At 41.3% G+C, this 25,193-nt stretch overlaps 1 protein-coding gene across 5 annotated transcripts in view; it reads left to right on the top strand.

Moving 5' to 3' along the window:
- The first annotated feature begins 618 nt into the window (after window positions 1-618).
- REV1 (REV1 DNA directed polymerase) overlaps window positions 619-25,193 on the top strand; it is an 84,092-nt gene continuing 59,517 nt past the window's right edge. For 3 of the 5 annotated variants that reach the window (XR_010934336.1, XM_067704174.1, XM_067704177.1), the window contains exon 1: window positions 24,288-24,348. Coding sequence is in view for 4 of the 5 variants with exons in the window: in XM_067704174.1 (XP_067560275.1) it covers window positions 24,298-24,348 (51 nt within the window). In the remaining variant the exon portion in view is untranslated. Of the gene's footprint in view, window positions 819-9,089; window positions 9,162-24,287; window positions 24,349-25,193 lie in introns of those variants that run through there. The other 2 variants (XM_067704176.1, XM_067704175.1) reach the window with 2 other exon arrangements.

Here is a 25,193-nt window from a genome sequence, read left to right on the forward strand (position 1 = left end):
CCCCAGAGCTGGCAACGCTTAAACCCCGCGGCGCAGCGTTCATTCCCACTAACCTCTGTGGGCCTTGATTCCCGGTCGCTCCCTGACACAGCAAAGTGTCAGTTCACGTGTGTCCCTTCCTCCACTAGATGTCACTGTAAGTCAACCGCTCTTGGCGGGGGACCTGGGTGTTTTACGGATCTTCCAGGGTTATTAAGCATGGTGGGTCCCTGAACTAGTGTCCTCCCGGACTGGGGAGTGCAGCGCGGGGCCGGGACTCGCAGAGACGAGGACAGCGCATCAACCCTAGCGGGAGGCTCGCAGGTCTCGGGGTGCAAAGCGGGCGCCGCGATGCAGAAGGCGGGCCGGTTCCGCGCTCCTCTCCGCCCCCGCGAGCGAGACGGTCACGTGCAGCGGAGGCGCTGACTCCCGAGGGCGGGCCTGGGAGGGGCGCCGCGCCCGCGGTTCGGGGTCGCCCAGGGCTAGGAGCGAGGTGGGCGCTTGCGCAGCGCGAGCCGGGGCCGGGACCGCCGTGGGCAGGGAAGGGCGGGGAGGAGCCTGGGAGCGCGCCGGCCGCCGGAGGGGGAGGGGCGGGGCGGAGCCGCGGCGCGCGCGCCCGTTGGAGGGGGAGGGACAGAGCAGCCACCGGGCGCGCTCAGGGCGGCCGCCGCGAGCTTGGGGCGAACGTGGACCGCAGCGCGGCGGTGTGACTCCTTACCCGGCCCTTCTCCCCGCCCCCGGCGAGGGCACCGTGCGGCGGCAGCGGCGGCGGCGCCGGGACCAGCGAGGCCGGAGGAGGCGGCCGTGCCCGGGCATGGTGGTCTGGGGCAACGCGAAAGGTGAGCGACCCCCGGGCCGGCGGCGGGGTTGGGGGCGGGGTGGGACCGGCCTCGCGTCGCCGGGCGGCGGCCCGAGCGCGGGCGGCCTCAGCCGGGGCGGGGGCGGCGCGCCGGCCCGGCTCCCGCGGCCCTTGGTTCGCGGCCTGGGCGGCCCGCGGCGCCCGGAGCGCGGCCGCTGCCGGGTTATGTAACGCGTGACCTCCCCTTCCCCCTCCGCCATGGCGCAGCCGGCCCGCCGCCCGCGCTCGACCGCCCGCTGAGGCGCCGCGCCGATGACTCGCGCCCGCGGCCCTGCTCGCCGGCCCCGCTCGGACCGCGCCATTCATTCATGCGCGCGGGCTGCCGGCCGGGGCCACGCGCTGGATGCTCCGCCCGGCCTCTCGCGGCGGAGTCTTCCCCGTGACCCCGCATCCCCCCACCCCTTGCCCCGCGTCGGATCCCGGCATCGGTGTCGGACTATCCGAAGGCAATTTTTACTCACTTATTTTTTCCTTGTTACTTATCTGTTCACTGATATGCAGAGCTCCTTCCCCCAACTGTCCTGGCAAGTGCCCGTTTCCCACTTCACTTCTTGTGAAAATGATTCAGCACCTGTGCAGACGGAAAGGGCCCTTTCCTTATGTTTCCCTTCTCTTTTTACCGAAACCCAGTTTGTAAAGAAATACCTTAGTGTATCACTCATTAGTTGACCCCCCACCCACCTGATTTAAAAGAAAAAAAATTGCAGGTGGTGTAAGCCTGCTGTTTCTATCTTCTACATCTTTTCAGGTCACGTCCAGCATAGAAATGGTATCATTTAAGTGAAAATAACAAGACTAGCACATATCATCAAAGGGCTTGTAACTAACTGGTAAGGACTTGATGTAGCGATTCTTAATTCTGTCTGTCTCCCCGGCCTCTCCACTATCGTCTTCCAGAATTAGCCATTTCCGCTTTAGGGTAGGACAGAGGATAACCTTGGTTCTTCCTGTGAACTTCGCGGTAACCCGTCCTGTGGGGTATACCGTTTACCTGCTTTCCAGACTTCCATCTCAGCTTTCCCACGTAGCCTTGTCTTAGCCGGAGCAGGTACTGCGGGCGTGTAGTTCCCTCCCTGTACTTCCTAGACTCTTGGAAGCGCACCTAGCGTCCCTCTTTCTCCAGCGATCCTTCCCTGGTCTAGAAGGATCTCCATTCACTTCTTAGGCTGTTTTTTTTGCCACTTCTCATGTGTTATGATGATTATCTTTTTATCCGTATCCTCTTTTTCTCTATCTCCAGGTCTTTTGTGGGCAGAATCTGTACCAAACTTGTCATAGAACATTACTCCTATTTCATGGTAAACAATACGTATTTAAGTGTTTTTTTTTTAAGGCAGGAATCACTCTTTTAGGACTAATTTCTTTGAAACCTCAAGTAGTAAATATGTTTTCAAAATAATGTGTTTGAATATGTAAGATCACTCCATTTTCTCCAACCCCAACTTCAAAACTCAGATTCTGTGTAAGAGAAAGAAACCCGTCCCCACCAGCAACAAGCTAGTCACTAATAAGAGAGACTACATGTAATGTATATTTTATAGTCCTTTCTTTCATAGCTGCTGTAGTAGGAAGATAAGAACTTCAGAGTTAGATGTAGATTTAAATTCTAGCTCTACCCATTATTAGCTGTGTTCTTGGACAATTTAAGTTACTAATAGCTCTGATTTTTTTCTCATTTGTATAACGAAGATATTTCCTACCTTGGGTAACTGAGGATTAAATGAGCTCTTAAATGTAAGGCATCTAGTGAGTCCCTGGTACACAGTGGTGCTCCATAAATACAAATTCCCTTTGGTATACCTTTTTATTGCAGTTCACAGTCTAGAATGAGCTGGGATGTGCTGAGACAAAGCATAAGAAAGCTAATCACAAGAGGTGATAGGTACCTCTTCTTGTCTCCAAATAAATGAAGAAGCCCTAAACTAAGGAGCAGTAAAGCTCTTTCTGCTTCTCAAGAATGTATGAGTGTATGTGACATATTGTAATAAATCCTGGAGTATATTAAATAGAACATTTATAAATGAAGGAAATACCTTTTAATCTTACTTTACTTCTATAACAGCTCCCACTAAAGCATTAACATGGATATTAAAAAGAATCTATGGGACATGAGGAAGGAGGAATATTAAAAAAGTCTTTTTCAGGGGCAATTAGGTTGCATGCTCTCCTTTTTAGTATCTCATCTACTTATGAACAGTACGGGAATCCTAGTCTGAGTTCAAGTATGTCTCCCTTAGACTGTTGCAACAGTGCCTTCCCCGGTGTCCCTATTTCTGTCGCTCCCTTCCCAACTGATCCCCACATAACAGAATGATCTTTTTAAACACTTTTTTTAATCTTTTTAAATAAATCATATTGTCACTCTCTTGGTGAAAACCCTCCAAAAGCTTCCTGTTACCCTTAGAATTGAATCAGAACTTTTTGCCGTTTCTCGAACAAACCGAACTGTTCCTCTCTTGGGGGTGTTACGCTTGCTGTTCTTTTAGTTGGGCCACCCCTTCCTCCTGGTGGCTATCTTGCTCAGATGTCATCACATCAGAGTGATCTCTTTTCTGATCCCTACAATAGAAGCCAGCCCCTCTCTCTGTCACTTTTGATTCATTTTGCTTTATTTCTCTTCACAGCATTTATTACGAGGCAGAGATACACTCTTCACTCACTTACCCATTTCTCCCATAAGACTTGTTTGTTCCAAAGCCTCTCCCCCCCTGGAGGGCAGAGGCCTTGTCTGACTTGTTCATGACCCTGTCTCTGGTGCTTAGAAGGGTGCTTGGCACATAGTAGGCTCTCAGTAAAACTTAAGTGAATTAAGTGAATGAGTGGTATAGTTAATTTAAACATTAGTTCTGGAGTCAGACAGCCAGGGTCAGAATCCTGGCTCCTACCATTTACTGATTGTGTGGCCTTGGGCTAGTTAATATCTTTTGGTGCCTTAGTTTGCTCATCTGTAAGATGGGACAGTAATACCTACTTTTTACGATTATGGTAAGAAATAATTGAGTTAATGTATATAAAGTTCTTAGAACAGGGTTATTTCACAGTTTTGAAAACCAGTACTTGAAATTAGCTTGGAGTATTCACTTAGGACTTTGTGTTTTTGTGTGAGATTAAAAATGCAAGCATTGAATTTTATCTTTACTACTTTTACTGAATTTTTCTGGGCACCAAAGTTATATTTATGGAACTCCTTTTTAAAATAAATACATTTTGTGGATGTCTAGAACGGATTAAAAAATAAACTGCTAAGAATGGTGACCGGTATTCGGTCTTAATGTGTAAGTCAGCTTTTTTTTTTTTATTTATTTTTTTTGCGGTACGCAGGCCTCTCACTGTTGTGGACTCTCCCGTTGCGGAGCACAGGCTCCGGAAGCACAGGCTCAGCGGCCATGGCTCACGGGCCTAGCCGCTCCGCGGCATGTGGGATCTTCCCGGACCGGGGCACGAACCTGCGTCCCCTGCATCAGCAGGCGGACTCTCAACCACTGTGCCACCAAGAAAGCCCTAAGTCAGCTTTTTTATTCTTAGATCTGTGGAAGATGCTAAGAGTGATTATCTCAACAGCTGCCCACGGGAGTGGCTTTTATATATTTCCCTTTGAAGTTCAGCTAGAGATGTAATTGTGGTGATGAAAGGACTTGCTGGAGGCTGAAGACAGGAAAATCCTTGAGATACAGTTGAAGTATGAGTCCTGTAGTAGTTGGGAAAGGAAAGATGTTTTACCATCTTTAGTGTGTTCAATTTCTGCCTTCTTTCATTATGGGTTGCCCACCCCCAAACTGTATTCGTAGAAACTAAGCTGCCTGTGGTGATTGCCCTTGCATAATACCAGTTATCTTTACTTAGTCCACTGGTCCTTAGTAAAATGCCTCTTTGTAGGAGCATTGTTTTATTTCATTTCTCAGTCTGAACTTCAGTCAATAGGATCCTAAACTTTGGGCCTTAAACTTAAAAAAAAAAAAATCACAATACTGCTCTGTGTAACATTTGTTACAAAGTTTAATAATAATTGCTAAATCATTAAATATTTACTGTTGTGTCAGGCTCTTTGCTTAGTGCAGGGTCTCATTTAATCTTCACAACCACTGGGTCAGGTGGACACAGTTTTAAAGAAATAGATTTAGAGAGATGATGCTAATTGGGCAGGTCACATAGGTGAGAAGGAAGCCAGGATTTCAGTCTGCTTCCACCTGATTCCATAACCCAAGGTCACATCCACTTTGCTATGAGGCAGGTCGAAACAAGGTTTCTGTTTGGAAACTTGCGTTGTGTTTCATCACGTTATTTGTATGTGTTGTTCTTCTTTACTACTGGCAGTTTTATAGTTTTATGGCTGTTTTTTTCTTTTCTTTTTCTTTCTTGTTTTTTGGCTCTGACTACGACAGATCTTCCACAACTTAGAATGGAATTACTTTCAATTAAACCCATCGTAAGTTAAAAATGTTGTAAGTAAAAATGCATTTAATACACTTAACCTACTGGACATCGTAGGTTAGACTAGCCTACCTTAAACGTGCTCAGAACACTTACATTAGCCTATAGTTGGGCAAAATCAAGTAAGACAAAGCCTATTTTATAAAGTGTTGAACATCTCGTGTAACTTATTTAATACTCTACTGAAAGTGAAAAACGGAATGGTTGTAAGTGTATCAGTGGTTCCTCCTCCGGGTCGCGTGGCTGACTGGGAGCTGTAGTGCTGCTCCTGCCCAGCATCACGAGAGAGTACTGTACCGATATCTCTGGCTCCAGAAGAGATCAAAAGTCAAAGCACGGTTTCTGTTGGACGTGTATCACTTTGGCACCACCATAAAGCCAAAAAATTGTAAATCGAAGCATCGTAAGTTAGGAACCATATCTACTATACTTAAATGTCTATTTTTTATGAGTGTGAAACATTTCAATAGGTTGATGATATGCAAAATCATTTTTTCCTTATTAAATCATTAAAAATAAGTCAGCATCATGTGTGTCGTGGTAGGTCAGCTTTGTAATTAGTTTGAAAAGGTTTTGCATATAATAGAGGTGATGCCTCAGATTTAGGAAAACATGAATGTATTTAAATTTGCTTAAGGCCAAAAGAAATTTCAGGTAGCAAGTAAATACATGTGTTTCTGCCGATCATGGAGCGAATCTTTATTATTTTTGTTTTTAGTAAGGAAGGACTCATTGGTGTGGAGCGTTTTTACACAATGCTAAGTTTTAATGATTTTTGACATCTACTTGTGACACTTCAAAAATATGAAGAATATCTAAATTATGAGTTGTTGACTTCTCAACACTTAAGTAGATTCAGAATGCCAGTGCTAGGATGAACCCTATAGATTCTGTAGGCCATGCCCCTGTATTTTCCCTGAGGAAAAATGAGACCCAGAGAATCATCTGATGATCGAGGAGAAACAGGACCAGAATCTAGGGTTTTGTGGGGTGGGTTTGTTTGTTTTAATACTTTAAAGCCATTTTTTCCTCTGCTACACTAAACTGCCCCCTTCATCATGCAGGGTAAGACCAGCGTATGCTTAGTATCTTATGTTCAAGAGGGTAGAGAATTGAGCGATATATTCATGTAAACTTGTGATTTAAAGTCATGAGGTTTTTTTTTTAATCATTGGATTTAAAGTAATAGAAACGATTCTGTAATGTAGTTAGAAATTATGCTTTCTCATTCCCGTAGGCCGGTAACTGTCTTATGCACATAGGATGGTTTGACAAGCTTTTTAAAGACCTGATCTTTAAAGATCAGATCTTGTGGCTTTATCCTTAAATTAAAAGATTAGTTAGGGATGGGCAAAAAAGTTGGTTGTGATGTGAACAGTTTTTACTTGAGCCCAGTATCTGACTAACCAAAATGTTGTCTATTGCTTTCAGTCATGCCTGATCAGAACCAAGACTAAAATGAGCTCTTGGGAAGTTTAGTCAGAAAATAGTAGCTGAATTTTACATTTTCTAAACTCCATCATTTCTACACTTGAGATTGCTAATATGTTTTTATCATTTAGGCACTAGTCTTAGTTACATAATTGAAATTATGATTTAGATTCCTTACTCTTAAATGCTTTTCATCAAATTTCTCAATTTTATCTTACAATAAGCTGTATTTCTAGATGACTTACTGCCTATTTAAGCCTTTTTAATATAAATTTATTTATTTGTTTATTTTTGGCTGCGTTGGGTCTTCGTTACTGCACGCAGGCTTCTCTAGTTGTGGCGAGCGGGACTGCTCTTTGTTGTGGTGCGTGGGCTTCTCGTTGCAGTGGCTTCTCTTGTTGCAGAGCACAGGCTCTAGGCATGCGGGCTTCAGTAGTTGTGGCTCACGGGCTCTAGAGTGCAGGCTCAGTAGTTGTGGCGCATGGGCTTAACTACTCCAAAGCATGTGGTATCTTCTGAGACCAGGGATCAAACCCGTGTCCCCTGAATTGGCAAGATTCTTAACCACTGCGCCACCAGGAAAATCCCTATTTTTAAGCCTTTTTAAAAATTTAAGCTGGACGATCCTGAATTTTAAAAATATTTTAACAATTTCTTCTTTAACATTTTTGAGAGCATAACCAAAAAAGTCCCTTACTTTTTCTAATGCTTTATGCCTTAAAAAGTACTTTTGCTTGACTTTTTCTCATTCAGCTCCCATAGAGTCATGAGAAGAGAGGTAGGGCAGTATCTCCTATTTTATAGGCACAGTGTGATTCTGGCATTAACCACCCAGTGTTAGAACAGACATCACAGGTTAAGGGCACAGTCCACCAGACTCCCCTTACTTCAGGTGCCAGCTGCAGGCTCCAGGGCTTCCAGGCCACTGCACTTCTCACCAACTGGCCACATAATTGGGAGTTCCCACAGCCCCCTCAGACTTGATAATTTGTTAGAGTGACTCACAGAACTCAGGAATGGGCTGTACTCAGAATTATCGTTTTATTATAAGGGATACAAACCAGAACCTGCCAAAGGAAGAGATATGCAAAGAGAGGTCTGGGAGGGTCCCAAACATGATGCTTCCATGTGCTCAGGACACATCATCCTCCTGTATTGGTTTATGATTACCAACCAGGGACATTCACCCAAGCCTCAGGGTCCAGAGTTTTTATTGGATTTTTATTACATTGGCACGATTGATTGAGTCATGGGCCACAAGGTCGAATTTCATCTCCAAACCCCTTCCTTTTCCAGGAGGTCAGGCTGATAGCATATGGCTTAAAGCCAACCCTCTAATCACTTGGTTGGCCTTTCCAGCATGGCTAGCCCCATCTTGAAATGAGGGGCTTACTGGGAGTCACCTGTTAATAAAAAGATGTGTCCTAGGGGTCCACCATGGATAACAAGGAGACTCCTATCAGTTGTGAAATTCCAAGGGTTTAGAGTCTCCCAAGAACCGGGGACAAAGGCCAGCCAGCCACCCTGTTCATTAGAGAACAGTAGCTGAGGAGGTGAGAACAGATGCACAATTGTTACAGTTCAAACTAGAACACACCTCTGTAGTGGTAGCTCGGAGATCTCCAGTATACTAAAGATTGGAGCAGGTTGCATTTCAGTATATTTATGTATGTAGAAAGGTTGCCTTCTGTTGAAAATTATAGCGTTTTTTTTATCGGTATAATAGTATTTGAAACCTGGGTTGATGTTCATTTGAGTGAAATATTTTATTTATGTAAATTGTGTTGTAGGTAGGGTTATAAACTACATACTTTTTGGTATTTTTTTAAAAGCACAATAATTTCGGCTCAAAAAGTTTGATTTTGGTATTTCTTTTTGAGTTTGTAATTTTAGGCTTAGGTTATTACTACTGTTAACTGAAAGGAAATCTAAACTTAAGGTGGAGGTGTTGATAATGTATTTGTTGTTAGAGCTGTAAAAATGTTGTAGTAACTTAGTTGCCACTTTGAATTTTAGATCCTGAGTTGAAGTTACTAGCTGTTCAAGTTTACAGTGTTGAAGGTTAATAATGTTTTTTTGCATATCGTTTATGCCCAGTAGAAAATCTTACTTCCAATTGTCACTTAAAGGTTATTACATTCTCTTGGAGCTCACTGAGTGTTTCTCAGAATTAGCGTCTATTAATTCAGGCATAGAGTGCATTAAGAAGTGTCTGTTGAAGAATGTAGCATCTCCTTAGAATGTCATATCATCCTAAAAAGTAGTGGGTTTTTTGTTGTTGTTGCTTTTAATCTATGATGGGGGGTTCTTGGCATGACGCGAGGGAAGCAAGGCCAGAAGGTAATGCACTGGCAGTTTCTTCAACATTCTACTCTGTTTTCACTTGCAGTTACACTTACCATAAGGATTTGTGAGAAAAGAGATGCGTGACAGATGGAACTGATAGCAGATCTAGAAAAGAGTGAGTTTGACCATATTTTTTGAATTGCAGTTACTCAGAAGGATTTGTTTTTAGTTATACGCCACCATGTATGCCGGTTTACCTTGTGAGTTTGGAGATCTAATGCATTGTGCGGATGCAATACATGTGATGGGGACTGCTGCCGAGACAAGTTAATAAATCTTGGTGTAGATGAGGCTGGGGAGCCAGAACCTTTCCCATCTGTGTGCAGCCATCCCATCCCCCATCATTTATATGCACAAGTTCACACTTCCTTTCCTGACTTTCACAAAGGAGGGTTCAAACTTCTTAGTATGATATTCGGGACACTCCCTCAGCTACCTTGTTAGTTCATCTATCACTGTCTCTGTGTCAGCCCCAAAATGTTGCCTTAAACATCTTTTTCTCTTTTGTTTTTGCTCGTGAATTTCCTTCTTCTTGAATTCACCCCCTCACTCCCCTCTGCCCGTTCAAATCCTACTTATTGCCCTCAGCTCAGATCCACCTTTTCAGTGAAGCCTTCTTGGGTCTCTTCTCCAAGGGGAGCTTTACTGCTGTCTTCTGTGTGGTCTGTTGTGTTTTGTCGGTGCCCCTAATGTTGGCTCCTGACTGTAGTCCTATGCACATCTTTCTTCTCTAACAGGTAGCTTTGGATTGCGGTTTACACTTTACTCATCTTGAAAACTGAAAATTACAGTAAATACTCCGTGAATATGGAGTAACCTGTTAGATCAGACCTGGGATTTGCGGGGAGAGGGAGTGGGAGGCAAAGGACAGGAGACATCTCCCTCCCAGACCAACTGGGGAGTTGCCTTTATGCCTGTTGTGAAATTCTTTCTACTAGTGCACATTGTAACAGCATTCTTTCTACATAGTATACTGTCTCATTACCTCTGAACTTCTCCGGTCCTTGTCTCTGTTCTTGGTGACCACTCTAGGTACACCACAGGCAGAATTGGTGGTTCTCAAAGTATGTGCCTCACGCCAGCAGCATCGGCATTACCTGGGAACTTTTTAGAAATACAAATTCCCAGCCCCACTCCTGACCTACAAAATGAGAAACTTGGAGTTGGGGCCCAGCAGTCGGTTTTAACACATTATTGACCGGAGACGTATCAGTACATTTTTAGAGAGTGATGCAATTAACATCACCATGCGAAGTTGTTGGAGCTTAAAATTGATCAAAGTTTCATTATACAACTTAAGACTGTCATTATGATTCACATTTTGCTCCTTTAGGTTTTTGTTCCAACCTTGTGTATATTATAAACATAAAATTTTCAAAAATGACATATTGCAAAATTTTGAGTGAAGAATTTTTCAGTGAATTTTATGCAGACACATTCTCTGATTGTCCGAGCAACGTATATACTAATGTCTCAGAAGATGATAGTTCTTCAGAATATAGTTCTGATTCAGACGATGTGAATATTAGAGCAACAAAAAGACAAAAAAACCTTAGTGATTGATTCTGATACAGAAAGTGAAAATGAAGCTCACGATGCTGGAGAATGCTCCTTTTCTTCCACAGAAGAGTGGATTGAAGACAACATTTCACAAAAATTAGAAGACTTTACAGGTGTGTCGGGTGTAACTATTGAATGTAATAACGCACAAAATGTTAGTGAGATAACAGAATTAATTTTTGGCCAGCCAAAATAAAAACTGCCGGGCACAGGCATTAGATTCTGCAAAAATCCCCTGGTCAGTAATGAGTTTAACAAGCCCTCTAAGTGATACTGATGAAGACTCAAGAATGAGAACCGCTGCTCAGGATGCAGCCCCCTCTTCTTTGATGTTACCTCCTTTATTCTCCAGCTGAGTTCTGTCCCTGTTTACTTGTGCTGTGGCCTTTGGAGTCTTTGATTTATTGCAACCTTGAACTTTTCTTCAGTTAACCCTTTGGCTTTCCTATGAGACTGTGCTGCCTCTCCTTAGTGAAGATCACTGGCTTTTTACTCCTTATAGATTCTTTTCTTTATCATATCATCTCCAGAATAGTCTTTTCTTTTCCTCTGTAGCCTGATCCCTACTTTTGGACATGCTGACTTTGAGATGCATGTGGGACATCCTGGTGGAGATACTTAATGAGCGATAGGAGTTCATGAAGGTGAGGGAAGGTGTTGGGAAGCCAGTTCATCTTGCCGCACCCTGGAAAGCCAGAGAAGGAGGTTCTTTGTACTTTATTAAAATGGTGTCTTCATTTCCGTTCCCATCTATGGAAATCTATAATTACAGGGAAGAAAATTATTAGTGATTCTTTTAGAACGCCTCCTTCCGCTTGTTTTCAAATGACTGATTTTGTTAGATCAGTCATTTGCAGTGGGGGAGGGGTGCGTATTTTCATTGTTACGAATAACCAAGAGGATAAGAGACAAATTTGTTATATTAAATTGTTTGGGATAGAACATTTGCTTTTAATAAGATCAGCCTCAAACTGGGACATTACAGATGTTATGCATTTTCAGTTTTAATACAGGTTTCCCCTGCTACCTGGACGTAGAGTGTTCCTGTGAAACCTTTCTTAAGCCGAAATGGCCAAAAGCAAAGAAACCGTTACCGTAGGACTCATCTTGCTAGCGGATGCACAGAATAAACCAAAATAAAGCACAGATGCTCACAGTGACACAGTCCAAAACCATGGGGGCTTGATGCTGAGGTGCTGAGCAAGGTTCCTGGGCAAGGACTGGGCGGTACCAAGGTGCTTGGGGAGGACGCTCCCTCTGCAGCAGCCTGCTGTAAGACAGGCTGAATGCTGCTTTTGCTTTACCCTTTTTGTTTTGTAAAAGTGAAAATCTTCTTGGGGTTTCTTTTGGTTAGCGGAAACGGGGACTAATGTAGGTCTTCCATAAGAGCGAAGTGGTGTGAAGTAAGCTTTTGAAAAGTGGAGGATGCCTGTGTATCTAGACATTTTTCTTATGTATCTTATTGCTTGTCTCTCCTTTTATTTCTGCGTCGTTTATTGAAATAACTGACTCTAAGTCATAATATGAAGACAGTGAAATGCACTTAGGTTCATTAGGGTGCAGGCTAACCAGGTACCAGGGTGCAAGGCTGTGACAGAGACTTGAGAGCGCAGTGATGCAGAGAGTGAAGTAGCTCTCTCCGCTGTGATGGGGGTGGCGGTTCACAGCTGATGAACTACTGCTTGTTTTAGGTCATTCGGGGCCCAGGTTCCTTCTGTTTGCTTAGCCATCCGCTAGGGTATTGTCCTTATTCTCTTGGTTGAAGCCAAGTTACCTCACAGCTGCATTCCAAAAAAAGTAAACAACTTCCTTTAAGGATAGATGGCACAGAATTTTGTATACGTTACTCTGTTCGCATCTCGTTGGCCAGAACTTAATCACGTGGCCACTCCTGATTTAAAGGAGCTGAGGAAATGTAGCCTCTTGGCAACCCTGCTCCCCACTAAGAGGGGGTGGGAGAGGTGTTCTTTTACTAAAAGAAAGGGAGACTGAACACTAGGGGACAGTTGTCATTCTGCCACTCCAGAGTTTGGGGATCCCCAAGACCACCCTCATGTTCAGTAATTCACTAGAAGGACTCAGAGCTCTTGAAAGCTGTTGTGCTTGTGGTTATGATTTATTACAGTGAAAGGTTACAGGTTAAAACCAGCCAAAGAGAGGCATGGGGCACACAGGAGAGGTCCACGTGTGGAACTTTGAGTTGTCCTCACCACAGGAATCTGGGATGGAGGTGACTTCTGTTAATGACAACTGACAATGCCCATGAAGTATTGCCAACCAGGGGAGCTCGCCTAAGCCTTAGTGTCCAGGGTTTGTATTGGAGTTTGGTCAAATAGATGAGGTTGACCTTCTGTCTCCAGCCTCTCAGAAGGTTGGTAGTGCATGGTCCGAAGCTTCCACCGTATATCACAAATCACATTGTTAGACTATCTGGAGTGACTCTTAGCCCCTAGATAAACAGACATTTGTCAGGCAGGACGTTCCGAGAGCAAAGGCCAGACCCCTCTTTGAGCAGGGTTAATTCTTCACTGTATAGCCACATCTGTGCATAGCCTTTGAGTTTTTTTTAACAGAGTAGCATAATATGTGTACTTTCATCTTAAAAGCCTTTTTAAAAAATGGATAGATATATAGAATCATACATTTAAAAAACTGCAAGAGACTAGGGTTTGTCAGGTCCACCTCTATCCACAAATGAAAGAACTAAGATCTGACTGCTTAAAAGGTCAGTTAAAGTTGGTAGTGTCTCTGGGTCTCTACTTCTCATGAATATGGACGTGTACAGTTGGGGTCTAGATGCAAGCTGTCTGTTGGACCTGTTTCCTCCTTAGTCCTTCTGTCACATGTATGGCAGCTACTGTTTCTGACCCAGACAGGTGCTAGGGTCAAAGCATCTGTTTTGTTGAATTGTATTAGGCTGGTTCAATTCAGTAGGAGTGTTCTTTTCAGGAGTTTATTATACTGATAGCATTGTTCGTTTCTCCACTGAAGATTTGGAGACATAGGTTTGTACAAGGTAAGTGTGATTTTGTACCACAAACCAGCCGTGCAGCCTTATCAGATATTTTATCTTAACCCTTCCATCGTAGAAGGCGCCTATGTGCAAAATAGCTAGTATTTGCCCTGCCTACTCCATGGATGTGTTGTCAAGATAAATACGATATGTAAGGACCCCTTGGAAAAATAAAAGCACTATGGAAATGTAAGATATAGTGGTGTGTTGAAATTTTTAAAATTTAAATGTTGAAAATTTAAGGAGTACTGAAAAAAAGGAAATGTAAAGTGTCAGTCAACAGGTGAATTTTTTAAAAGAAGGTGGGAATATGGTAATTTTCCCTTCCCTTTTTCTGTTTCCTGCATTTTCTCAGTTTTCTGCAGTAAACATATAGTGCTTTTATAAATCGAGAAGGAAAAACTATTTTTGAAAAGGAACACTTAACAAGACTGAATACCGAAAACACTCAGAGCAGTGTATAAACACAAATCATGAATTTGGAGGGTAATAGAGAATGCCTCAAGAAAAGATAGATCAGACTCAGTTCTAGAAAAGGCTTCAGTACCCACATGTATAATTTGTTGTTTAGAGAGTGCTGTGTATGTTGTAGCCCCTTTTATTTGGTGGGTTAAAGTTCTTTGAAGTCTGTGTTTGTTTGGTGTTGATCAAAATGGTATCATATAGTACAGGAATTGTTTAACTGTGCATAAAAAATTGATAATAGGAAAATGCTTCAGTATACTGAAGGTGAAGAGACCAAGTTAAAAAAATTTTTTTAAGGGTTCTATTACACTAGGAATAATGTTTGGTCTAAATATTTTGACATTTTATTTTTATATGTTTTTCAAAGGTATTTTAAATACATGAAATACATGCTGTATTATGATATAAACTTGTCAGCTAGGTTTAGAATCCCTAAAAGCCAGTATATGGTGAAGACAAAAGATTGTTACAAAGGCACAATAATGCCCTTCACACAGGTGTCTGATTGTTGTTTTTAATACCTTGGTGAAAGTCTCTTCAAAGTCAAAACCTGACTACTATGTAGGTGGGTCTAGAAGAAGGTTCTGATTCCCTGGGTTTTGAGATTCAAGAATCTCCATTGTGCTCTAATAACTTCAGTGGTCTGAGAACTATAGCCTTAGACAATGATGGTCTCTAAGGTTGAACCAAAACAAAACCTCAAAACAGCTGTTTATCTGGTATTGAAGCCTTCAGCATTTAAGGACAGATGAGAGAGCCCAGTGGAGCAGCTTTGTTAAACTTTGTCAGTGACTGTGTCCTAGCACTTCGTTTACTTTGTCACTCATGAGGAGGATACTTGGCCCTAGTAAATTCGTTTTGCACATGGCCTCCCACTGCCCTCCCCAGGAAAAAATCCCAGATGTGCTATACAAGTGTCCTGGAGAAGGACAGCCTGCTTCTGAGCTTTGTATCCTAAGTGGACATCCCCGTTACCCCCTTCCCTGCAGCTAACCAGTCCCTGTGAACCCAGTTGCCAGTGTCAGAGTCCTTTTTTTAAACTTTCTTTATTTTTAAAAATATATTTTAAAAAGTTTTAGTTGTGGTAAAATGCATATAACATACAATTTACCATCTTCACCATTTTTAAGTGTGGCATTAAGTATGTTCACACTGTTGTGTAACCATCACCACCATCTGTCTTCCCAGAATGCTTTTCAACTTGCATAACTGAAACTGTACCTGTTAAACAGTAGCTCCCTGCCCTCCCAGCCCCTGGCAGCCACCCTTCTGCTTTCTGTCTCTGTGAATCTTACCACTGTAGATACCTTATATAGGCGGAATAATATGGCATTTGTCTTTTTGTGACTGGCGTATTTCACTTAGCATAATGCCCTCGAGGTCCATCCATGTTGCAGCATTTGTTGGAATTACCTTCCTTTTTTTGTGTGTATTTTATTTTATTTATTTTTTTAGTACTACCTTCCTTTTTAAGGCTGAATATTGTTCCACTTTATGTATATACCGCACTTTGTCTATCCATTCATCCATCTGTGGACACTTGGGTTGCTTCTGTCTTTTGGCATTTGGGAATAATGCTGCTGTGAACATGGGTGTACAAATATCTTGAGACCTTGCTTTCAAGCCTTTTGGGTGTGTACCCAGAAGTGGAATTGCTGGATCATACGGCAGTGCTATTTCTAATTTTTTGAGGAAGCACCATAGCATTTTCCATAATGGCTACACCATTTTACATTCCCACCAACAGTGCACAAGAGTTCCAGTTTTTTCACATGCACGTTAACACTTATTTTGTTTTTTTTGGTTTTTTTTTGATTGTAGCCATCCTAATGGGTATGAGATGTTATCTCGTGGTTTCAATTTGCATTTCTCTAATGGTTAGTGATGCTAAGCATCTTTTCATAGGCTTAATGGCCATTTGTATATTTTCTTTAAAGAGATGTCTATTTAAATTTTGTGTCCATTTTTTAATCAGTGTATTTGTTTTTCATTAAGTTGTAGCACTTCTTTATATATTCTGGATATTAGTCCCTTTTCAGGTAGATGTTTTAAAATATCTCCTCTCATTCTGTGAGTTGCCTTTTGCTCAGTTGATTGTGCCTTTTTGATACACATTATAAAATTTTGGTATGGTCCAATTTATTTTTTTCTTTTGTTGCCTATGCTTTGGTGTCATCCAAGAAATCATTGCCAAATCCAATGTCATGAAGCTTTCTCCTATGTTTTCTTCTAAGAGCTTCATAGTTTTAGGTCTTACATTTAGGTCTTTAATCCATTTTCAGTTAATTTTTGTATATGGTGTACGTTAAGGGTCCAACTTTATTCTTTTGCCTGTGGATATTCAGTTTTTCCAACTTCATTTGTCAAAAAGACGGTGCTTTCCCCCATTGAATGGTCCTAGAGAAGTCCTTTTAAATACACAGGTCCCTGGGATGGGTCATACCTTAAGCCAGTTATTAAGCAGTTTCTTAATTGTTAGCAGAGAATTGACAGCTAACTAAGGTAGAGAAGGAGGCCCTGAAGAAGGAAAAAAGAGGTGTTGAGCAGCGATGTGGTGGGAGCTGCAAGTAAACTTGCTTTATTGTGGCCTTGCCTGGTGATGGTCTGTGTGGCTGCGCGTGCTTTTCTCTGCATTTGTGGAGCATTCATGGATGAGTATGCTACCATAATATGCACATTCATTCTTCCATTGTGTATTCATTTCTGTATTCCAGTTCATTCAGCAACTATTTCTTTTTTTCCTGATAAATTTTTTTTCTTGTTTACTTTTATTTTTTTTAACATTTTGAAGAGTGTGGCCCATTTATTTATTTATTTATTTATTAACATCTTTATTGGAGAATTGCTTTACAGTGGTGTGTTAGTTTCTGCTGTATAACATAGTGAATCAGCTACACATATACATATATCCCCATATCTCCTCCCTCTTGCATCTCCCTCCCACCCTCCCTGTCCCACCCCTCTAGGTGGTCACAAAGCACTGAGCTGATCTCCCTGGGCTATGCAGCTGCTTCCCACTAGCTATCTGTTTTACATTTGGTGGTGTATATATGTCCATGCCACTCTCTCACTTCGTCCCAGCTTGCCCTTCCCCCTCCCCGTGTCCTCAAGTCCATTCTCTACGTCTGCATCTTTATTCCTGTCCTGCCTCTAGGTTCTTCAGAACCTTTTTTTTTTTTTAGATTCCATATATAGTTGTTAGCATATGGTATTTGTTTTTCTCTTTCTGACTTACTTCACTCTATGACAGACTCTAGGTCCACCCACCTCACTACAAATAACTCAATTTCGTTTCTTTTTATGGCTGAGTAATATTCCATTGTATATATGTGCTGCATGTTCTTTATCCATTCATCTGTCGATGGACACTTAGGTTGCTTCCATGTCCTGGCTGTTGTAAATAGAGCTGCAGTGAACATTGGGGTGCATGTATCTTTTTCAGTTATGGTTTTCTCAGGGTATATGCCCAGTAGTGGGATTGCTGGGTCATATGGTAGTTCTATTTTCAGTTTTTTAAGGAACCTCCATACTCTTCTGCATAGTGGCTGTATCAATTTACATTCCCACCAACAGTCAGCAACTATTTCTTAAGTAACTGTTAAATGAAGATAAGATAAACCCATACATGTACATATGGCTAGATTAATGAGACTGAATAAAAGCCACTCACTTTCATTACTTAATTAATAGTCAATATACTTGAGAGTTATGAATATGAAAGCAACAGATTAACACTGACGAATATGTATTTGGGCATTTTCTGGGTATGTAGTGGGAATTTTTCTGGTGTGTGATGAACTGTTCAGAACCTTACAATGTTAATAATTCTATTACAAATAGATAAATAGGACTTTAGCATGAAAATGATTTCTCTTGGTGATTAGTATCATTCTGTGGGGAGATATTAAAATCTACCAGTAATCATAGTAAAGAAGACAGAATGAAGTTCTTTTTAGTGGGATTTGACTAACCTCTTAAGATGCACATTGGAAGTCCAGAGTGAACTGGTGACAGTGCGTGCCAGCAAATATGAAATTGAGTTGTGGGAAAGTGTGCATCAATAATTTCCATATAGTTTTTAGTAAGCAGGATCTTCCTGGCACTCTTCATAGCGTTTTGAACATCCCTGTGGAGAGCATGAGAGAGTCAGGAAATCTTTTGCATTGTGGGCACCCAGGGCCCCTGGGCTCACAGAGCTGCTCTCCTGTTTGCCTTGCACTTGCCTCCTCTGGCAGCTGCTGTTCTGTGTAGACATGGGGGGGCGGGGTGGGACTGCAATGATGCCTCTCATGTGGTGTCTTTCTAATTTCATTACTTGAGGCCTAATAGGTATAGGTGCGTTTAGCTTAGTACCTTTCAAGGGCTGGGACATATCCAGCACATTTTGTAGAGTCACATATAGGAACACAGAACAGAGCCGAAGTCTTTAGACTTAGTTTTTAGTTCATTAGTTTTGGTTTCAGTCTTTTTTTTTTTTAATTAATTAGTTTATGGCTGCATCGGGTCTTAGTTGCAGCACACAGCATCTTTAGTTGCAGCGCGCGGGCTCCAGAGCGCGTGGGCTCAGTAGTTGCGTTGCACGGACTCTCTAGTTGCCCCACGGCATGTGGGATCTTAGTTCCCTGACCAGGGATTGAACCGTCGTCCCCTGCATTGCAAGACGATTCTTAACCACTGGACCGCCCGGGAAGTCCCTCAGTCTTTTTCAATTTGAGCTTTTTCTTTTAAGACTACCTTAATCAGACCCCAAGTAATCTGAAACTTATAAAAGGAGGGTTGCTAAAGTTGCAGTGGGTTTAGGGAGTGGAACCGTCCCTGCTTGCTGTTTTTACCCCCAACTCTTGTTTCCTCCCGCACATCCACCCTGACTACAGTTCACAGCCTGTGGGATTCCGAGGAGCACTAAGCAGACTTTGTTTTGTAGCTGAGGAGTCCACGGTGCTTTTGGACTCATCCCAGGTCATGTAGCCAGGCAGCACAGTTGGGCTGGCATTAGAGCCCAGGTCTTGAGTCACTGAATCTATTGTGTTGTAGACCAGAGGTAGCTTATTTAAAATAACAACGTTTGTATTTTATAGTCTTCAAACGGTTTCCACATAGGTGGTCTCATTTGATTTTCACTCTGTGGCCTAGCAAGGTAGATTTGTATAGTAGTAGCTAATGTTTATTCAGGGACTACCCTAAATACTAGTAGGAATCAGGGTACTTTTGCATACATGAATTCATTTATTCATTTTTTTAAACTAATTTTTAAAAACCCAGAAATTGGCTTCTACATTAATGCTTGGATAAGACGAGGTTAGTAGGTTATCTTAGGTTATGAATTACCGTCTCTGAAATGTTTATCACTTTCCTCAAGGCCATCTCGCGCTGTGGAACTAGACTGGGAACCCAGTCTGCAAGAATTTCATCTGAAAACTAGAAGGCAATTTTTATTTGCAAGTCTGGCTTGATAATTGGATGGCTGTTGTTAAAGGGCATTCTCTTTTTAGTGAGCAGGGTTAGTCAAGAGGACACATTGTAATTCGGAACATTGTGTAGGGTTATGGTTGTAACCCTAACCCTAACTGAACTATCTAGCATCTGCTGTTGGACAGAAGAAAGTTACACAACTGATGTCATCCAGCAGTGACAGGGCTGATGAATTGCTACTCCTAATATTCAGCAAAGACCAGTTTTACAGTTAGGTTTTTACCCCTAATCCATTGTCATAGGCCATCTTAATCTACATATAGATTATTTAAATGGATTTGATAGGACAAGCTGCCTTAAATCTTCTCTGGGATAAATTTTTAAAAATATAAATAAACATGTAGAACATCAAAGTTGTTACATAATCAAATTTCTGAAATTGAAGTACATTACTAAAGTATGTGAATATAGTAGTTTTAATTTTTTATGTTTAGTTTCTGAAAATAGTTCTTCAGTATGTCTTGTGTAGAGCACCAAGGGCAACTCTAGTAGTCAACTACCCAAATGTCTGATAGTGAGAGAGCCGGATAAGATAGTAATTGAGGGCTTCCCTGGTGGCGCAGTGGTTGAGAGTCCGCCTGCGGATGCAGGGAACACGGGTTCATGCCCCGGTCCGGGAAGATCCCACATGCCGCGGAGAGGCTGGGCCTGTGAGCCATGGCCGTTGAGCCTGCGCGTCCAGAGCCTGTGATCCGTAACGGGAGAGGCCACAGCAGTGAGAGGCCCGCGTACCGCAAAAAAAAAAAAAAAAAAGATAGTAATTGAGACTCAGAGAGATGGAGATTTACCAGAGATTAATGAAGCTAGTTAGAGGCAGAGCCTGGATTAGAAATAAATCCCTCACCCCTAGTCTTTTATTCATAATCTTTTGATTCACGTATGCTGTGTATTATGCTACAAACAATAACAGATTGATTGTCATTGTAGTTTTATTCAGTCCGTTTTTAACATTGATTTATCCAGATGTTTATTGTTTACCTTGTTGGGTTTTTTTTCTGTATTTTTGATGGTTCATCCAAGAGAATTTTCCTTCTATCTAAGGGATATCCTTTAGAATTTCCTTTAGACAAGTTTGCTGGTGGCATTAACCTCTTTTTATTTGCCTGAAAGTGCCTTTATTTCATCTTTCTTGATTGAATATTTCTCTGGGTTTAGAATTCTAAGTTAGTAATCATATTCTTTCAGCACTGTTGTCTTCTGGCTCTGTTGTTTCTGTTGAAAAGACAGCTGTCTGTTTAATTGCTGCTCCTTTGAGTATTTTGATGGAATCTCTGATTTTCCTACCCATGGCAGCTTTTAAGATGTTTTTTTTCTGTCTTCAGTTTTTCATAGTTTTATATTTTTTCCTGTTTGGGGCTCATTGGGCTTCTTGAATTTGTGGCTTGATATCTTTAATCAGTTTTAGACTGTTTTAGTCATTATTTCTTTAAATATAACTTCTGTTTTTCTCCTTTTTCCCTCCAGTTTATTTAAATTAGTCTTTCTCGTGTATCCCCGGTGTCTCTTCTCCCATCCATATTCTCCATCCTTTTGTGATTTATCTGGACATTTTCTTCTGACTTATTCCAGTTATGCTTTTTTTTTTTTTTTTTTTGCGGTACGTGGACCTCTCACTGTTGTGGCCTCTCCTGTTGCGGAGCACAGGCTCCAGATGCGCAGGCTCAGTGGCCATGACTCATGGGCCCAGCCGCTCCGCGGCATGTGGGATCTTCCTGGACCAGGGCACGAACCCGTGTCCCCTGCATCGGCAGGCGGCCTCTCAGCCACTCAACCAGGGAAGCCCCCAGTTATGCTTTTATTTGTTTTTTGGTTTTTTTTGGTTTTATCTATTTATTAAGTTCTTAATTTCTAATATTGTATCTTTCAATTCTAGAGTCACCGTTTAGTTATTTCTAATATTTTCCAGTTCTTTACTGATATACTGAAATTTGTCTTTTCCCTCTTTGAGCCAGGGTAAGCTTGATTAATTTAAAGTCTACCTTAAATTCCGTATCTGGAGTCTCTGTAGGTCTGTCTGTTGTTGTTTCTTTTTTCTGTTGGTTCATGTGATCTTTCTTTGTGTGCCTGGTGATTTTTATTTGTGTACTAGATACTATATTTGCAAACTCATTTGTAGAAATATATGAAGTTTAGGAAGTTGTCTCATCCTCAGAGGATCCACATTTCCTTCTGCCAGGTGCCATGGGGCACTCATGGGGCAGCCTGGGGTCACCTGGATCTGCTTTCGGAGACTGAGATGACCTGGGGCAGGATACTCTGGTCGGCCTGCCTCCAGTTTACTCTGATCCTGGGGTCCTACGCCCAGGTGTGAGAGCTGTGTCCTAGGAAGAGAGCCCTAGCTGTCGTTGCCTTAGCTCTGTGTTTGTTCTCAGCCACTCCTTGAGAATTGCCAGATTTCTCAGAGGGAAAGGGTCTCCCAGTTTGGGGAGATGATGTGAGGTGGCAGGTCTCCTCTGTCATCTGCTGAATCTTGGCTCAGTGATTTTTCATTATTTGCTAGGCCTTCTGTGTCTTGAGGCAGTTTTTTAAAACTATGTTTTGTCTAGCTTTCCTCCTCCTCAGCGGGAGGGTAGGTCCAAATTACCTAGTTCACTGTTTGTTACGGGATTTTCTCAACAGTAGAATTTGAATGTGTAAAATGAAATATGTTTATTTCTTTTTTCCTTTTCTTGATCTTAATTGAATCCTGCACCAATAGGAGTTTGCTGTACATAGGTCAAATTATATTCTTTGAAATTGGATGAAATTACATCTTCAGTCCTTCATTCCTTTCACTTTTCAAAACTTTAAACATTTGGCTGGGATAGCTCTTTTACTTTGGAAGGGGGAAGAACCTTTAAAACTTTTTTTAAAAAATGATTTTGTTTCATACTGGTCTACCCTCATTAAACTATGGATAAAGATTTTCATATTGGCCTTTTGCAATAGGTAACTGGTAGATCTTAAATAAATGAGGCTTTTAAGTAGATGGCCAGATGAATTAAACTTTTTAAATGTATTTTGTTCTTTAATTTATGTTCATTTAGCAGATTAATAGTTGCAGATAATTTTTGTGAGTGTGCATTCTTTTTTTTTTTTTTTTTTGCTGTACGCGGGCCTCTCACTGCTGTGGCCTCTCCCGTTGAGGAGCGCAGGCTCAGCGGCCATGGCTCACGGGCCCAGCCGCTCCGCGGCATGTGGGATCTTCCCGGACCGGGGCATGAACCCGTGTCCCCCACATCTGCAGGCGGACTCTCAACCACTGCGCCACCAGGGAAGCCCGTGAGTGTGCATTCTTAATGTACAGTGGCCAGAACACCCACACTCTTTACTTGTAAGAGCAGATGTGCAGAGTCATAGTTTATACTGAAGTCAAGAACTGTGTGTTAACACATTTCCCAGACTCCTTTAAGATAAGGGAGAGGTCTTGAGGGACTGGACAAAGTGAGCCTCTTGAAAACAGAAGAAGTATTGAACAGCACTGATGGCAGTCCTGGGACTCAGGGTGAACACATTGGGTAGCCATGCCCTTACCTTCGTCAAACTTAAAAAGGCAAAACAAAGCAAAGCAGCCCTTCTCTCCACCAGCATCCACAGCACCTGATCAGGGTTAATCACTTTGCCTCCTGTTCTCAGCCCTTTCCACCTGCCCCTTGTCTCTCTGTTGGACTCAACTCTGACTCTCTGCATGTCTTTCAGTCACCTATTAAGAGTAGACAGTAAAAATTCATAATTAATATAAAGTCAGCAAGGAGAAATTATAAATCCTGTATATACTAAGAATAGAAATATTTGAAAGAAAATATCTGCTGATGTGTGTGGATAAAGTGTGGCTATCTTAAGATGTTATTCAATAAAAGATTTTTTTAAAGCATATCAAAGCCAGTTTATCTTGGATAATGTATAAGCCTTCTCCAATGGTGTATGGTAACCCTTTGATATTAACCTATATAATTATTAGAAGAAAAATACTTAATTGGAGATCATATTAATTTTGTGAAGAATAATGCAGCCATGTCCCAAGATGTAGCCATTTGGGTTAGAAGAATTTGACTTCACAAGGAATTTCATATAATGCCTGCTTTGATTTATACCTTGTTCACCACTAAGCCAGCTGACACTTGAGATGAGCCATTTTGGTTGCTTCATGGTATAGTTGGTCATGTGTTGCCTTAAGGAGAATGCCAGAGTTACCAATTTATTATTGGTGATAGTCTTTCTGCATCATGTCCCCTAGTTGCTTTGATTGACTTCTTTTAGGATTTTTGCATAATAGATGAATTACACTATGACTGTACTCTTAAGTGTGCAGTATGTAATAGCAAAGACAGAATTTAAGAGCCATATTATAGGGCAGTGCATGAAGGAAAATGTTTTCTTAGGTTCCATTAACATTAATGTTAAGTAAGCACAGTATGTTAGTTGGATTTGGTGATGTTTTACGTAAGATGGTGTTAGGATTGATGGCCAGAAATGCATAAAAGTTTTTCCTGTTAAAATTAAAATTTAAAATAGTTATAATTAAAACCTGATACTTAGCTGTAAGGAGTTCTGGGGGGAACAAATTTCACTTGTGAAGCCAGAGAATGATATGCTTTGGAAAAAGTTTCCTCAGTATGATATTTTGAACTTTTATGAATTGAACATTTGAATTTATTTTAATTTCTCATTTTTCTTGATATTGAAATAAGATATCAATTAGTAGTACCTTTTGTCACGAAATTGATATATTTCTTTCTTCCCCTAATACAGAAGCTCCACCATGAGACGAGGTGGATGGAGGAAGCGAGCTGAGGATGACTGGGAAAAATGGGTGTGTTTTAAAAGAATAAAAATAATTATATTGAACTGTCTAGGTATTTTTCATTCTTCTTTTAGTTTATAATGTGGTTGAAGGCATTTTCTAAATTGTAAATCACTTTAGACACCAACTCTGTGTTTTCACAGTGTATTGAAAGCTTAAACTTTGAGAAATTTTGTCCTGAGGAAATAAATGTTCTGGTGCACAGAATTTATTGTATGATAATTTTATTGCATAATTGTTAATAATACTGAAAAACATTAAAACGTAGATATCCAGTAATAGGGGATTATCTCTATACCGTGGAACAGTGTACACCCATCATTTAGCTGTATATTTCTTAAGCTGGCAAGATGGCCTTAACTAAAAGGGTGTATTATAAAGGACTGTTATTACATATGATCCTATTTGTGTAAAACCTCTGTGTTCTGAGGCACAGAAATAACTTTGAAAGTAAGATCCCAAAATGTTAGCAATGAATGGGATCATAGCTAATTTAAATTTTCTTAAAATTTTGACAGCATGTAATATTTGAGTAATCAAAAACAATGAAGTCATTTCCATTTTGGAAAAAAATATATACCACTTCTAGACACCTACAGCTTTATTCTAAAAACCTTATTGATAAAGTAAAATTGATAGTCTTAATCGATTAACCTTAATTATTTCGACGTTCAGGAAAGGTGTGGCTGAATTCATAGATTTGTCAAGGTCTTTAGCAAAAATGATAATGTTTTTATATTCTTTTTGAGGTTGGTGTTATGAATATTAGTAGTACTACCAGATAGATTGATTAGATCCAGAATTTAGCCACTGAATCACTTATTGTATTCTTATCTACATGTATGGAAGACTTT

The sequence above is a fragment of the Pseudorca crassidens genome, chromosome 14 (assembly GCF_039906515.1).
Source record: "Pseudorca crassidens isolate mPseCra1 chromosome 14, mPseCra1.hap1, whole genome shotgun sequence".
NCBI classification, from domain to species: Eukaryota; Metazoa; Chordata; class Mammalia; order Artiodactyla; family Delphinidae; genus Pseudorca; species Pseudorca crassidens.